This window comes from Bombus huntii, chromosome 12 (genome assembly GCF_024542735.1).
Source record: "Bombus huntii isolate Logan2020A chromosome 12, iyBomHunt1.1, whole genome shotgun sequence".
Classification (NCBI taxonomy): domain Eukaryota; kingdom Metazoa; phylum Arthropoda; class Insecta; order Hymenoptera; family Apidae; genus Bombus; species Bombus huntii.
The window spans coordinates 9316632-9333764 of NC_066249.1; the positions used below are offsets into that span (position 1 = coordinate 9316632).

A 17133-nucleotide genomic window follows, 5' to 3' on the forward strand; every position below is an offset into this window, starting at 1 on the left:
TTCATATCACACCGATAGAATATCCTGACAAAGTTTGGTCGGAGAAAACTGGATCATCCTGTATACATAATAACTGCACGCGCGATATTCGACTTCCTAGATGGAGGGCGCTTCAAAAAATCGATCGATCGATTGTTTAAGAATACACATTTCCGTTAAATTCTAGAAACAGAAATCGTTGCCGTGACAATTCGCATTGCCACCTCCGAATTTCTATTCCAATTTGTCAGTTCTCCAATGTTTTATTCAACTGAACTTCTTTCTCTCAGAAGGAAAGGCAAATTAGCCAAATGCTGGTTAGCCGCAACCTTTAGTGAAAAGATGTTTAAGGAAACTTGCAGACCAATACTAATTAAGAAGATTAACATAGTCCTTACTTGGTAAAGTACTTTTTTATTCTTACGATCGCTTTCAACTAATCATTTTGTTTAATTTATTTGAGTTTCTTGTGGATATTCTTTTGTCTTATTGTTGCAATGATATTTTATTATTTCTACACTTATTTATTAAATTAATTACGTTATATATACGATTACGATTACAATTTTAGCGAAGAAATTTTATCAACGATTGAAATGAGGAGTGGGAGAAATTATGGCAGATTTAGTCTCTATCTTTCTTCACAATTAATGTATGGTGCTGCGAAAATACTTCTTTACCAAACGAAATACTTTCAAGGTCATAAATCTTGAAATTAATATTTTATAATCTTTTTCGCAGTAATATAACAAGCATCTTTTATCTTTAAAAACATAAAAAGATTATTTTTTGTCTCTTTTTTTTATTGTAGATCATGTTTTCGCAATGAAGTGCACATTATTCAAAAAAAGGTAAAGATTTAAATTTTATGAAGCACTTAATTTCTTCAGAAATTCTAAAATTTCAGATTTGATTACTGATAGAGCACTTTTTATTAGTTTTAATATTAATAACTCGGCAAATTGTTAATAAGGAAAGCGTTAATATTAATAAACGCGAAAATATTTCAAATATTTTTTCGTAGGCATGAAGAATTTAACGCGGTAATGGCGTTAGAATTACCGGATGTTCCTCCTATGGAAGATGTGTTCCGGAATTTAGAAATTCCACCAAATTCGCATTTAATTACAGAAGAACCATATACTTCCGTTATAGGACGTTTGGTAAAAAAAAATTAAAAAAAAAAAGGACAAGCCCAACGCGGATTATTTATGATAATAAAATTTTATTTTGTGTTGTTACGTTATATATGATTTATATCGCGTTATTTAAATTTATAACATTATATTGTTCAAATGTAGATGCAAGATGAAATGAATTTCGGGATACTATCCGAACATGATATGGAACAATACGTAGCCAGACCAGAGCTATCCTTGTTAGTTTTACGTATTTTTAAAGTAATTTTATACTTTCTGATCCTAATACTTTAAATTTTAATAATTTTAAATATGATTCGTTTAAAATTATTAAAATTATTAGAATACAATGAATAGAACAATAGGTACATATTCTTGATATTTATAAAATTATTGCTATCCATTATTTAGAAACGAAATACGAAGATTTCCTTGGGATCAATCGGCAGAAATTCATGAGGAATCGGTGCAAGTTCCTTTTGTTGATGTTAACAGATTTGAGATTGAGACAATTGAAACTGAAAGAGAAACACGAGTAGCATCCGCTGAAAATGATCAACAGAAATCCTTTGTCGTTCCTAGAGGTGCATTAATTATTGTATTTTTATTTATAGATAAATTAGTCCTTTTTACAAATATGATTTTTTAGGCTCGGATGTTAAAAAGTCTGCGAATTCTAGGAAAAGAACTTTAATATCTCCAACAGAAATTCCTGCGAAAAGAAGCAAAGTACGTTGTGTAATTTTTTCATATAACTTTTCGTGTAACTAAATTGTATAACTTTTTTAGTGCCTTTCCGAACTATGTAATATAAATTTTATAGGAGAATTTCTATTTATAGATAAGTCCTGCAGAAGATTTACCACCTCCGCTTCCAATAGAACCACCACCACCACCGATAGACGAACCTCCATCTGCACCTGAATTACCATTTCAATTACAGCAAGGTTTATCAGTTCTTGAAAATATAGAATTAATTGAAGTAGTAAAGCCAAAAAAGACAAGAAAATGTTTCGATGAACGAACTCAACTGTCTGGTAGCGTCATGCGAAAATATATCAGAAATGTTTTCGTTCATACAGTGAGTGGTTTAATTGGTGTAATTTAATCATTGACTGAATATACGATTCAATTGTTTATAAACATGTTTATTTTTATTCATCTTTTAGAGACCTCTTTGGAGAGAAAGGTCTACGTCTATTTTACTACAAGGAACTGAATATCTAAGACAACCATCAACGAAAATTGCCAATAAATCGTGGGGAAAAACATTAAATAAATTGTTCAGTAGTTGTCTTACGAAACCATTGGCGCAAACGGTTCAAAACGATTTTCAAGATGTTCTTGATTTTGAAATTGAACAGACAACAGGTAAATAACGTTTATTTCGATAAAATAGTAAAGAGATAAACAAACGTCAAAGTAAAAAATAAACAAAGTAAATAATAAAAAAAATAATAATAAATAAATACAATTTTAATTTTACAGCTGGAGAAACTATTCGTGTGGGCGCTTTAAGTAGACTACCGGATCAGACAGATGAATTATCATCAAGAAAGCTTATGTTTACTGCACCTGAAATTACTTATCAATCTAAAACATTAGAAAAAATCCTCCAAACAGAAAATCTCGTAGCAGGGGAAGAAGAAGAGCCTCCTGAAGAGCAAAGAAAAGAAACAAAGAAGTTTGAAGAACCTCTAATTGAACTTCCTGAAATTACAGGTTTTGAAGAAAAAATTGGGTACAGTTTATTATTATTTAGTTAGTGTAAACGTTTAATTTTGCTATATATTATATACAATATACGTTTCTGAATTGTTTAGAGAAAGGACAATAACAGAAAAATCATCTGATGGGAGAAATGCAAAATCCAGTTCTTCCTCCGTGTCAGTTATTTTTGCTTCATACTGTTACAAATACATGAATCTAATACATATTACCAACAGTTAATTGAACATTTTATAAAAATTGTTTTCTTGTTGTAGTTCAAAGACACATTTAAACAAAAAAGAGTTATTAGCATTAATGGAAACTCATTGGAGTGAAAGGACATTCATAAAATTTCATGATGTAATTTCACCAGAGAGTTGTAATAAATTTGATGCTGCATCCACCTTTGTACAATGTTTAGGTAAATTTAAATTAATTAATATAATTTTATTATCTTTTACTCTCTATTGTTATGTCTTCACTTAAATTTGAACGTACAGAAGATTCTCAATGATGATTGACATATATTTCAAATATTTAGAACTCCATGCAAAGAAAAAGATAATTCTGAAACAGGCTGAATCTTTTGATACAATTTGGATACAGAAATACCCTTATTATACTTCAGAAAGTGGTAACAGCACTGCTGCAGCATCATGATTAACTCTTCATAATTAACCATATAAAAATATACTACTTATTAAAATATTTATTATACAAATTTATTTTTATCAAACAAATATATAATAAACTGCGTATCATATTATGTATTTAATATATGATACACATATAATACAAGCTACAAATTGTTTTTAAAGTACAATCAATCTACTTGAATTATTCTGTCATATAGTATGTTTACAACATAAATACCATTGCAGTAATAAAGCTTTTCTTTGATAAATTGTCTTTATATAAAAGTATATTCTTTCTCATATCATAGAGAGTAGTACCTGCTATGTTTACAATATTGTGCAAAATTAATTATATTAATAATTATTATCAATAATTATTAATAATTGTTAATAACAATTAATAGTGCTTTCTTTTTATTCTACAGAAATCTAATCTTATAATATAACAAATGAGTTTTGATTATATTAAAAGCTTATTTTGTTCATGAATATATAGCAAGTAAACTCTTTTTATTCAAGCAATTTGTGTTGAACATTCTAACGTGTTCATTATTTATAGGTACTTGTTACAGAGATAAGAAAGATATATAAGGTGTTTCAGGTGGAGTTTGCAATTAATTTCCATACTATAGCTCGTTTAAAAAAATGTTTCAAATAAAACTTACCTTATTTCGGAAGGGACCAGGGGTGATCACAAATCTTCTCTAGGTGGACGTGTTTCCGAGATTTTAAGGAGATCTTTGTTTTTTTTATACGGAACTGTATTTTTTTATTTAAGGAGGTGTGTAGCTCATTTCGTGACGAATTCATCGACTCATAATATGTTGGTACTCGAAGGTCATTCATTGCCTTTCAAAAACTTACTTTCTTCGAACGTTCTCAGGATTTGATTTACTGAAGTATTGCATCGATTCAGATGGTAAACATGAATCGAAATTATACAAATGATGCGATTTATCGTTATTCGTATTTGTTTTTGTTTATTAATAACTATAATTTGCTACTAGACAGATATCCTCAGTTTGTATGATAGTTGCTTCGAAGGAATCATTATTGCAAATAGTATTAAGGTGTACTTTCTTCCGGTAACGATTTAATTTACGACGGTTCATTATACGCAATAATAAACTCGCAATAAATTCGCAATAATTTCGCAATAAGATTGCCGATATGCCTCTAATTTTGGAAGAATGTGAGGAATTTGGAAGAATTAGTTCTGTCACTTTCGAGAAGGTGCAGCTATCATATAGAAATAGAGTAAATAATTGTACTGACTACAAAAGTCATCCTTTTGAATACATAAGAAACAATTTCTGGACGTTCAACAACAGTATGTTTTGAACGGCAATAAATGACCTTCAAACATCAATATATTATAGTTCGATAAATTCATCCCGGAACGGGTTACATGCCTATCTAAATAAAAACATATAGTTCCGCATAAAAAAAACAAAGACCACCTTGAAATCTCGGAAGCACGTCCACTTAGAGAAGGTTTGTGATCACTGTAACATGCCTCCCTTCTTCCCAGGGCAGGGTAAGTTCCATTTGAAACATTTTTTAAAACGAACTATAGTTTGGGAAATAATTGCATGCGTAACTTCAAATGGAACACTCTGGAACTGTATAATCCCATTGGCTATAAATATATTTATATACTGCTATAATTTTGAAATCATTTTAAGCTATAATATTTCTCAATTACTTAATTATTATAATATTTTTCAATTGGTTTAATGGAATTCTGCAATTTTAAATAAATATGTACATTTACTGAACAATATATGTTTGTCTCATACAAATAACTGAGGAACCTAATGATAAACCTCAGGTGGGAGATTTTAGTTTTTTATATTATTACTACATAATTTTACTCGAAATAAATGAATAAGATTTAAGAAAAAGGTTTAACATCATGGACTGTACATAAAGAAAATGTTTTTATACGTTTTCTTTTAACCCTTTGTACACTGATCGTTACAAAATAAACCAGTCTCTGTATATGGCTAAAAAACAAAAAAGAAATTGAAATTTAAGTATGTGCAATTGTAGGCGCTTATAATGTCTAGTATGTAATTACCAAGCAATTATAGACAAGGATAGTATATGGTGATCATTTCCATTAAACTCTTATATGGCAGTCAAAAGGTTAATAAGTTAATGCAAATTATAGCAGATAAAGATATATCTTTCTCATTATGTACCTGTAATGTAACTAGATTTTATATCTGTATTACTATTCACGAAGTCTTGCTAACCGTTGTGTAAGTTCATCTTGTTCTTGACTGATAGTAGAGGTACCTATACTACCTAACTGTCCAGATGGCAATTCCATATTCAACTCCAAACTGAAAAAAATTATATAATAAATTTATGTTATAGAATTACATAATATTGTATAAAATAACTCTAAGGAAAGTAGTTACCCAGCTTCGTCTGCAACTTGTTGTAATAAAGAATCAACATCATTTTGTGGAACATTTGTTGTCGTAGTTTGAGACATAGCATTCTCCATGTATGAACTTTGTACGTCCAAATCTTCAAACTGACTTTCAAACTTATCCATAAGACCTAACATTAAAGTTATAATATATTACAAACATTCATACACGATCTCAGAAATTTATGATTTATTCATTATTTTTCAGATATCATATAAAATCATGGTAAAAAATTAAATTCTGAAATATACATAATATGTATATTTCACAATAGTGTATACATATTACACAAAAAAAAAACATATAAATATAAATATTTACCTGAAATTTTTTCTAAATTCATTGATTTCATTGCTGCATCCATGGCTTTAACTACTCCAGCCATTGACTGAGTAACTTTGCGTGTAGTCAAAGCAGTTTGTACTCTGCTAGCTACTGCATCAACTCTTGCACTCATCCGTAAATAATTAAGTGCCTGATTACGTTGGCGAATTGCATTTTCTGCATGAATTCGTGCGCCCTCCATATTACCTTTTTGAATGGCTTTTTTTATTTTTGCCTTTTCCACCTTTTCTTCTTTTTCGCATTTCTTGGAATTTCTCTCTAATTCCTTCACAGCAAATTTGAGATTGAATAAATTTCCTTAACATTAATTTAGAAAAATATTTTTGTCTTCATTCAAATACATTGTTAATAAAATTTCCTTAAATGTAAACACTACAAAACATAACATATATGGGAAAAATTACCACATAACCTTTAAAATATAATTTCATTTTAAACAAAATCCTGTAACATCCATTAAAATTATGTTTAACAGATTATTGTAATTTGCTTTTAAAACGTATATTATATTATAATGTATATTATAATGTATTATATAGAAATAAAATCGTTAATTAATAAATTAAGAAGAAAACCTAAAATATTTGAAAATTCTTTTAGAATGTCTTAGATACAAAATCAGTATGAAACAATTTTTTATAATTTAAGTACAATTGAAGAATTAATAAGAACTTTATAAAAATAGAGATTAGTTGCAAACATAATTCAGTAAAAGGAACATTCATCTGAATAAAATTAATAAAGAACACTTGAAACCAACAATTTGGAAAAATATGTAAAAACTGAAAAATTTTAATAAAAGGATACTTTCCATCTGGGAGACGGACATAATTGACTGTTCAGCCCCCGTTTTGATGAGATTTTAAAAATGAACGATAGGTTCAAACAATAGAATTACTTTGCTTCTGTCAGCAAAGATATAACAAGTGACAATATGCGTTGCTATTTAATGAAATCAACTGTCATTCAAATTTGAATTTACCTGACATGATAAATATTAATATTTAACAGGTATTGGTACTCTAACGATGATTAATTTTGATTATTTTGGTAGATATCTAAGTAAAAAGATTACTGTATGATTAATTATTACTATTCATTTGATAGATGACATAAATGAAAAATATATTTTCATAGATGGAAAAGTAGAATATATTTTTTAGAATATAAACTGCTACACCAACTGAGAACGCCTTAAACGCTCATTGACTATATAATATCAGAAAGGAAATTTCCTCTTTGGTAATAAGATCAGATAAAATCATAGATGAACTATAATATAGATATCGTATATGATATTTCGTCACACAATCTTGAAAAATATAATAATGATGGTAACTTATTCAACTGTATCAAATTTAACAAATATATTAACAAGCTGTATCAAATGTATCAAATTCATTGATGACTATCGACTACCTACCGGCGAATAGCTGGAGTATCACGTGACCAATTATGTTTACGTTCCTATTCTATGATTTGCCTGTAGACTTAATCGTGCTCATTACTCATGTCATGTGCTTATCTTTCCTAACTTAACTGATTAACTCGTTAGATAGAAAGTATTATGTTTATCATATATTTATACCTATTGTTTCCCACATGAGACTACAGATCAACTAGTTTAATTTAGTTTAATTTATTATTCTCCTTCAATACAGATCAAGTATTGTAGTAAATACATAAGTATTTATTACAAATGAAGTAATATGAAAAATAAATTAATAGGTTTCAATAATTAATAATTGGTTTTAATAAATAATAAGAAAATGTTCATGTTATACTTGCGAAACTTGTTTTTATTAAATTTGAAATGTATGTGTAACATCATACTGGATATACATTTAGTAAACCTAGAATAATTCATTCTTGAAATATAATAGGATTTTAATGAAAAGCAAATAATTATATTGTGCTTTTATGTAAAAAGTTTAATAGGTTGTAATTATACACATTTTGTATATTTATAAGTAGTATGAATTAATGGAATGTGTTTTATAACGAAACAATTTAAAACTAATATAAAGATTTTCTTTAAAACAAAATGAAAAATTATGGTCAAATTAATGAAAAGGCACCATATGTTTCCATCTTCCAATATATCTAAAATTTGGAGAATAATACTTTCTATTTCTTATGTTTTTAAATTATGAAAATTGCAAATTGTTTCATATATAAATATATTCATATAATTTTTAAATATAAAATGTTTGCAATGTGTATGAAATAAGTGCTAGTAATAATGATGAGAAACGATTTTTAAGAAATAAAATATATGCTAAAAAATGTCTAGAAGCTTACTAGAAGACAAAAATAATTTATATGAAAATTCTATATTTATTATACTAAAGTATTTTATGATTTAGACATTACATTAATATTTCAAATATGATTGATTAACTATTTATGTAATATATGAAACATTTTTTTTGTAAACATCAAATATCTAAAGAAATATTAATCTTCTATAAGAATGATATAGTGTGTGTGTGTGTGTGTGTGTGTTTTCTTTTTTTTCATTGCGCATAAATTGCAATAATTGGATGGCTTTCTACGTTGCATTATATTGTTTCTTTATGTTTTAGAAACAAAATAAAATAATCATCTATCTTCATCCTTGGTCTATTTGTCCATTACACTCTATTCTTTTCTACCTTAATCTATCTTTAAAGCTGCAAGTTTGAGTATTCTATTTAAGTTAAGCGTAGTAGCTTGTTTATAGTAATGCAACAAAACTGAGAATCAAACACTTATCCTGTTACTTATATTTTTTATAAGTCTATTGAAGTTTTATGACACAGTTACATGTCCGCATATATTATTATATATTAAAACATACTTTATTCTAAACTTATATATAAATAATACTAATTTATGCATATTTTCAGTTATGAATTAAAATTTGCATTGATAGTGAATTTGTTTATTTCAAAATTTTATTTCAGTTATTCAATTATTTGAGTCTAAATATAATATTCATGATCAGTTACTGAAAAATATTTGATTTAGTATCCGATTCACGGTTTTATTGCGTTTTATTTTAAATCTGAATACACTGAATTCGTTGTTAATACACATATTTACAATACAAAGTACATTCTGAAACGATACACGTCAGACGAAAATCTATTTTTCTAAAACTAATTTGTATAAGGATCCTACTGTAATCTACAAAAATACCTGTTACATGTCATAGGAAGTATTTCTGAACGAAAAATAAATTCGATTGTCTAGATAATAATCTCTCTTGCCATAAACTGTTGTATTATGATATATACGTATATACATAAATAATAATGTTCCATCTCGAAGTACAATATAATACTTCATATATAAAGAATTTCAAATTTATAAAGCCTTGGCTGTTTGCACCGTATTATATTAAGAATAGAAAACTAATATACATCTTAATTTGGAATAAAATAATAAATTAGTTTTAAAGATAATATCAATTTTTTAGTAACAAGATCAAAGGGCTTGAGATGTTTATGACAAGGAATATATTACATTTTAAATAAAACATATAAGGAGATATAATTTTACAAATGAAAGATTTACACAGTTTCATATTTAGACAAATTCACATTGATTATATTATACACATATATTTTACCAATTGAACTTGTATTAAAAAAAGAAATGCAAAAATTAATAAAAAATTGAACTTTATTATTAATAGACAAAATACAATTTTATTAAATTAATGTTCAGAAAGTTTTAATAATATATTAATGTTAGTATAGAAATTTTGCAGTTATTTATAAAAATAACTTTTTTTTCTTAATATTTAGTATGCATAAGTTAAATTTGATTATCGTGAAAGAAATAAAAGGAACTAATATATCTAAATGATACATATTACTATGCGAACAAAGATAATATCAATGTAAAAATGTCTAAAATAAGATTCTAATTTCAGAATCTCTTACTCATCTCACATACCTTACAGAACACCCTGTTTTAAGAATATTTTGTAAACTGTAATATATAATTAGAAAATGAGAAATTCTTAATGCATGAAATGGAGAAATCTATTACAAATTTAATATAATAAATTAGTATGAGTGTATCTGTAATAATATCTTATGTTCAGGAATTCTTTCCATCTTTTATGCGTACTACTAATTATGTAAAAGAATTCGTTCTTTAAGAATTACTCATTTCCTAATTGCTTAGGATCTTATAAAACATTTAATAAGCGCTTTAATAATAATTTTATAAATGTACATCACTGATTAACTATTTCAATAAGCAACGCGAATAATTAGAGCAATCAAAAAATCATTCATGTAAAAAAAAAAAACTAAAGTATTGCTCTAGTTTACAAATATAAATCTTAATCGAAGTATGTTAAATATTCTGTTGAAAAATCAATTATTTAATTATTAATTCAATTAATTGATAAAATTGATTAAATCAATTATTTGATATTATAAAATGACATAAATAATCATTTAATCTTTGCAAGAAAACTTAATACGTAATAGATGAATTTACATGAAAATAAATTACAACTTATGCATTAAAATATTAGTATCTAGTAATTACTGTTTATATATTAGTAAAGTGATTAATAATCAAATTACATTTTTACCACAGCACCAATAAAAGTTAGAAAATTACTGTGATTTTTTCATAAACAAAAGAAATTTGTAGTTTCATTTTTGAATTAAGAATGTCTATCATTCTGTACAATTACAGAACTAAGTACTAGCTTGAATTCAATAAATAATAAGTGAATGTCCAATGATTAAATTGCTGAAAATAAGTAATTAAATTAAATATTTGTGTAATTATTAATTATTTATTAATATGTGCTTTCAATTACGCAATTAATTACTTATAAATTCACTATACATTCGTTGTGTAATTAATTACACTGATTAATGTATAAGTCAATTATTGAAAAATAGTAAATTGGTCAATTACAAAAATTTATTAACTTAATCATTTAACTCATGTAAAACGGACATTGTAATTTATTGCATTTGTCAGTTGTATAATAGTAAATAAATTTAACATGAACTAAAATTTTTAGAGAATTGAATTCTAAATTCTAACGAAGTAATTTATATTATTTATTAATGTCCATCGCCATATCACTTTCCTTTTGTTATATTGCAAGATGGCATGCACTTGAATTTAAGATCAAACTCATGTTCTTCAGGATGAAGAGAATTATTGTCATCTTTTTCTATGTCTTCTTCATGTTCTTCATTTTCTTCATTGCTCTCCTCATCTTCATCTTCATCTTGTTCAAGTAATTGTTTTCGAGCCATTTGAACTACTTGCCATTCTTGATAATGACGCTTTCTCTTTGCTTCAAATGCTTTACGTTTTTCTAAAATTTTTCCATATACATTGATATCTTTTGTTACTCAATACCACATTTTGATGATAATCTTTCTCATTCCTCCTCAATTGATTAAAATTAATTACTTTTTAATAGGATATTTAGAATTACAATTTTAATAATAATAACAGTAAAATAAAAATCATTTCAATATTTATAATCAACTATAAGGTATACATATTGGTATATATTATATTTATGCAAATATAATTAAAATATAAATTACCTCTCTATGAAAAGGTTTATAATTTCTTACCTCTTTCTTCAACAGTTTCTTTTTCATCTTCATCTTCACTTGATTCTTCAAATATTTTTGGTTTACTGCCTTCTGCCAATCTGTAAATATGGGAAAGAAAATTCTTCACAATTTGAAATGAAAAGAAATGCAAAATTTATGAATTTTTAGTGGTCAATTGTTCAAACCTATAATTATTAATGAAATGAAATATTTAGAAAAACCAAATTTGTGAAAATATAAAATATAAAATGTATTTAATTGTTGTTGATATTTTTAAGTACAATTGAAGAATATACAAGTATAAAACATATAACTACTAATACTAATTGTAATAAAAATAAGAAATAAAGCAAATAAATGGAATAATTATTCACAAAAGTACCTTAATATTTTACATAGGGTTCCCAAAATAAAAAAGTATATATAATACATTTAAATATTATAACATATGAATCGTTTCCTTCTTATTACACACATTTTTATAACAATACCTTAAATCTTAATTTATCTTTGTAATGTAATCTGTAATTACTTCATTTGAATCTTTCTAAAAACAATCATTTTGATTAAATCATAAACATTTTACAACCCCATGTTTATACTTAATGTAAAATATTTTCTTATTGAATGTAGTTCAGGCATGTATTTTTATGTAATTTTCTTTTAGTATGTAACATTCCGAAGTAAGGATGTAATTAATTATAAAAGTAGCTGATCTGTAATACTTGTATGACATATGGTTACATTTTCATTTAAATATTCATTAGCAAAATTATGTGTATATTATTAATTATATATCGTATGAAACTTTTTTTATGATGCTTAATGCTATTACAAAAATAATTATTAAAATAATATTGTAATACTGTTAAACGTTTCTTAATTAACATTGATATAAAATTAAATTTATGTTAATATAAATATATTATAACTGAAATGAATTAAATATAAATAAATCATAATAAAAATTTGGTAAAATTAGGAGAAATGAATTTCAAATTTATTATTTCATTATATCTTGATTTTCATGTCACAGTCAGCAGTTGTCTACACAGAAATTATTTTTTATTACTTACTTTTTTGCTATATTAAATAGATAATAAAGGTATATTGTTAAACAAAAATTTTGTGTGGAGTTCAGTATTACATGCATTTATATGATCAAAAATTTCTAAATACTTCATAGAAAAAATACTGTTACTTTTGTAGAGATTTTCATTTATCTTTATATGGTAAGGCATAATAGTCATATCAATATAAACTATCTTTTGAAATTATGAATGGAGATTTCGTGAAATGAATGAATGCAACAAGTAAATAAGTTGTTATTTATGATACATAGAATATTTTAATACATACAAATAAATAAATAAAGAAATTAATTTATCCTATTATATCTTACCAGGTAAGAATTCAGTTTCGACAGTGAGATAAACAATCTAATATATGTAAAAAGATTTTCTGTATGTGCATGTGTGTATGAATGAATTTCTTTGGTACTTCAAAATGCTACCATAATGCTTCAAACTCTAATGCTACTTAACTATTTTTCCTTCTTTTCTTGTAGTGCATGTCAACTCCATTCAAGTGTTCAAATTTCACACAGTAGAATTACTTTTCTGAAAAAAGTATAAACGTAAAGAAGACTTTTGAAAGATGTGTAACACCTTAAAATAACATAGACCACTGTACGTATTACTTAAGTTACAGAATTTTTTGTATAATGTATTCGTAGAAATTTTTTATATTATTCATTGTAAAAATTGGATGCTTAATTGGAAATTTTGATTTTAAACAATAACATGTATAATAATTTTTTAAATTCTTTTAAAAATATATATTTATTGTAGTTATCTTAAATTCCATATATTTATTGGATATTGGTTTTTCATTATCAACATGCATATTATATAGACTTTTATTTGATTTTTCAGGTTGTATTAATTCAGTATTATTCTACAATACATTAACATAAAAGATTGGTTTTATTTTCTTTATTATTAAAACGTTTAAAAATTTAGCTTATATAAATTTAAAAAATTTATGCCCCAAAAATGTATGAGGAGGTGTTTTGTAAAAATATTTTATTTTAAATGTATGTGCATTCAATTTTGACAATTAATAATGTTTAAAAAATTATAACTATATGTCATGTAATTTTCGACTTCGGGATGTTACATACCTTTTGAAACACTTTGTATGTTTCTTGGTGCATGTATATTTGATTAAAACTGTTTGATCATAGTATTTGTAAATATGTGAACCATCTTAAAAATTGGTCCTGTTTATTCAAATTTTGGAAATTTAAATAATATTTTTCTGAAGAATTCAAGCAATTTTCCACACAAGAACCTCTTTTTGTGTAGAATTACTGAAAATAATAAAGGAATACAACTCTGAGAAGCAAAAACAGCAAATGTACATTTTGAAGAGCACTGAAACTTACCAATGAAGATTTATTCCAATAAAAAGAATAAATCAACATGAAATTTCTACATACATTTGCATACATTCATTCTATTCTTAATATTCAATTCCAATACCAACACTTGAGCATTATGTATGTAACAATGCTATACTCTACATGGTGATGTTGCTACTTAATACAGAATAGTAGCATAATTTAAATTTGATAGTTTCCATTTAAGCCAATCCTGGTATAAAACTCTAAACAGATACCATAAATTAGACTGATTGAAAAATTTTAAACGGATAAAAAGGAGATAATATTTTATATTAAGATCTGAGCATAATGCATCCTTCCAGAAAGAGAAAATTATAAATAACAATCACTTTAGATTATAATATTAATAAAATTAATTTTCAAATGATTTTTTAAATAATATGCTCCTTACAGACATAGAGAAAGAAAGAAAATTAATAATTAGAAACTCATTACAATAAATTGATTGATAGTAAAATAACAAATTATAGACATTAATTTTAATTTGTTAGTTCATTCATTGATTTTCTAAGCAATATGTATATCTCATTTTAATGCCATTAATTCCCTTAAAATAAAATTACAAGTTATAGAATATCGCACTATCAATTACATTTGTGTATCACATAAATCAATTAAAAATCTATTTCAAATAATATTTTTTTTTCTATCTATCTATATTATTTCGGAAGACACTATGCACTTTTGTATTATATATATTGTGAAATAAAAATGTGTGTAATTATATTATTTTTATTAAATAAAATAATATAAAACGAATATTACAGACATATTTATTAGTTATGAGAAGTAGATAATATTCCAGTCAGTATTAACATTAATGTAACTATAAGTTTAGTTACTATTGGTGTTCTTGAAATATTATACATATTTTGTATATTACAAAATTATACACTTCTTCAAACTGAAGTTTATAGAAATCTACCAATTTTCTTTTATTTATTTATTTATTTTTTTTTTTTTTTTGGTGATATGTGGTAATATGTACAATGCAGAAGATATTTATGAAAATAACTAGAAATATAGAATAAAATACTTATTTCTAATGAATTAATATAAATACTTACTTGGTAGCAACTGCAGTAGAATCTAATTGATCAAATTGAAATTCAGCTTGCAGGCCTTCATAGTTGTATGGGGTTTTTGGTTCATCAATCTTCATATGACCATAATCTTTTTCTGCTGGGTGCAATGTCGCAATTATATTCATTTCATCCCATTTTGTTTCTTTGCTTGGCCTGTAATAAAAATTGTCATATATTATTAAAAATTTATCATTAATATTTACTATTTTAAATTATGGAACAAGCAAAATGTAAAATTAATATAAAATACTACCAATTTCCTAACAGTATTTGATAAAACGTTGATTATGACTTACAAATTCAGAAAATTATATTGTAAAATTATAATGAAGAAAGACATATTTATTAATATGGTTCAATAGATAAATTACAATTAAAATTTTTTACGTATAAAATTTACTTAACTATGACAGTCTGTAACAACTTTAAACGAAGTTACATGGATTAAGAAAGGCGGTAATTAATTTACAATTATGACAATGCTCTAATAAAATAAAACTAAAATATAAGTAATTAAAGGAAAAAAAAAATATATATGAGAATGATTTAAATTAAACTAACCTTAAAACACAAGTTAACTCTGTCATCATCTCTCTTTCTCTCTCTCATATAATTTTTAGTTATAAAAAGATATTCACTTTAAAGTTACTCGTTTATATATGTATGTATAAATGAAACCATTGCTTCAATATGAAAGAAATAAATCTAAAAAAATCATTTATACCTGGGTATATCTGGATTATCGAAGCTGCTAGATGATTTTAAAATTCCCTTAGGAGGCCGTTTCGAAAGATTTTCTGCCATTTTGAAAAGAGATTGATTCACATTTGATAATTATAAAACATGACGAATCTTTGTAAAGTCAAATTTTCTTCAGAATGTTTTCACTCGAATTAGAAGTAATTGGACAATCGTTTATTGACGATGACAAATTATCACCTTAACAATTTTCAGTTTTAAATGGAAAAATCACGAGCTCTGATTGGTGCCATGTTACACAAAACCTTATACAGGGCAGGGTGTATTACGTAGTATATATGTATATACATATTTTGTAGTACCACGGTCATTTTCGAATTAAATTACTGAAGCATCGAAATCTATTTTTTGTAAGTGAAGTTATAGCCCCCTATTATGTAATAATCCGTTAATGAAATTAAAAGTTTATGGTAGTATAACAGATTTTACATAACGAAGCATTAAATCGAGGTTTCGATTAACTATAATAAAATGAGAATTTTTCTACGTATATTTTTGTTAAATAATTCTGCTTTATTATTTTTTTATAATTTTACTTATGTACACTATAATAATATTATTATTACTTTGTACATAATCTATGAACAAAACTTTGTTTAATTCTATAAACTCTAAACGAATTACGATTTACACAAAACGACATATTAAATTATAAATATTAAGTATTAAGTATTACATATAAAATTAAATACATATTAAATATTAAATTACAGAATATAACGTTTTCGATATTTAAATTATGTTAAGTATATATTTAACATTTCAAATTACTTATACGATGTATAATTACCTGTTTTGTTTCTTATTTGACATAAGCAAATTAATTATAGCACGGGCGAAGATATATATATATATATAAAAGAATATAACAAGTATAACAAAGATTAAAAGCGTCGAACATAATATATGCATCTGCTGATTCAGTATCTATATTATATTTAGAGGACATATATTAATATTTTAATTTTCTCTATTTTAAACCGTA

General features: G+C 25.2%; 3 protein-coding genes across 4 annotated transcripts; 1 reads left to right on the forward strand and 2 right to left on the reverse strand.

Moving 5' to 3' along the window:
- Positions 1–1025: 1025 nt before the first annotated feature.
- On the forward strand, positions 1026–4892 carry LOC126871981 (uncharacterized). The gene is made up of 8 exons (XM_050631406.1): positions 1026–1142; positions 1281–1357; positions 1530–1702; positions 1768–1847; positions 1960–2199; positions 2288–2489; positions 2607–2859; positions 2942–4892. The coding sequence occupies exons 1-8, from the start codon at positions 1026–1028 to the stop codon at positions 3066–3068; spliced, it is 1269 nt and encodes a 422-aa protein (XP_050487363.1). The 3' UTR covers positions 3069–4892.
- LOC126871656 (charged multivesicular body protein 1b) lies at positions 3627–7448 on the reverse strand. The gene is made up of 4 exons (XM_050630686.1): positions 7057–7448; positions 6226–6546; positions 5890–6034; positions 3627–5811 (listed from the first exon to the last, which is right to left on the reverse strand). The coding sequence occupies exons 1-4, from the start codon at positions 7076–7078 to the stop codon at positions 5700–5702; spliced, it is 600 nt and encodes a 199-aa protein (XP_050486643.1). The 5' UTR covers positions 7079–7448; the 3' UTR covers positions 3627–5699.
- A 3718-nt stretch (positions 7449–11166) lies between these two features.
- On the reverse strand, positions 11167–16445 carry LOC126871657 (protein phosphatase inhibitor 2-like). 2 transcript variants are annotated; one of them, XM_050630687.1, is made up of 4 exons: positions 16114–16445; positions 15372–15542; positions 11859–11938; positions 11167–11590 (listed from the first exon to the last, which is right to left on the reverse strand). In XM_050630687.1, exons 1-4 carry the CDS (start codon positions 16191–16193, stop codon positions 11349–11351), a joined length of 573 nt encoding a protein of 190 aa, XP_050486644.1. In that variant the 5' UTR covers positions 16194–16445; the 3' UTR covers positions 11167–11348. The 2 variants fall into 2 exon arrangements, with proteins under 2 accessions (XP_050486644.1, XP_050486645.1); XM_050630688.1 differs by lacking the exon at positions 16114–16445 and adding an exon at positions 15951–16107.
- Positions 16446–17133: the final 688 nt, after the last annotated feature.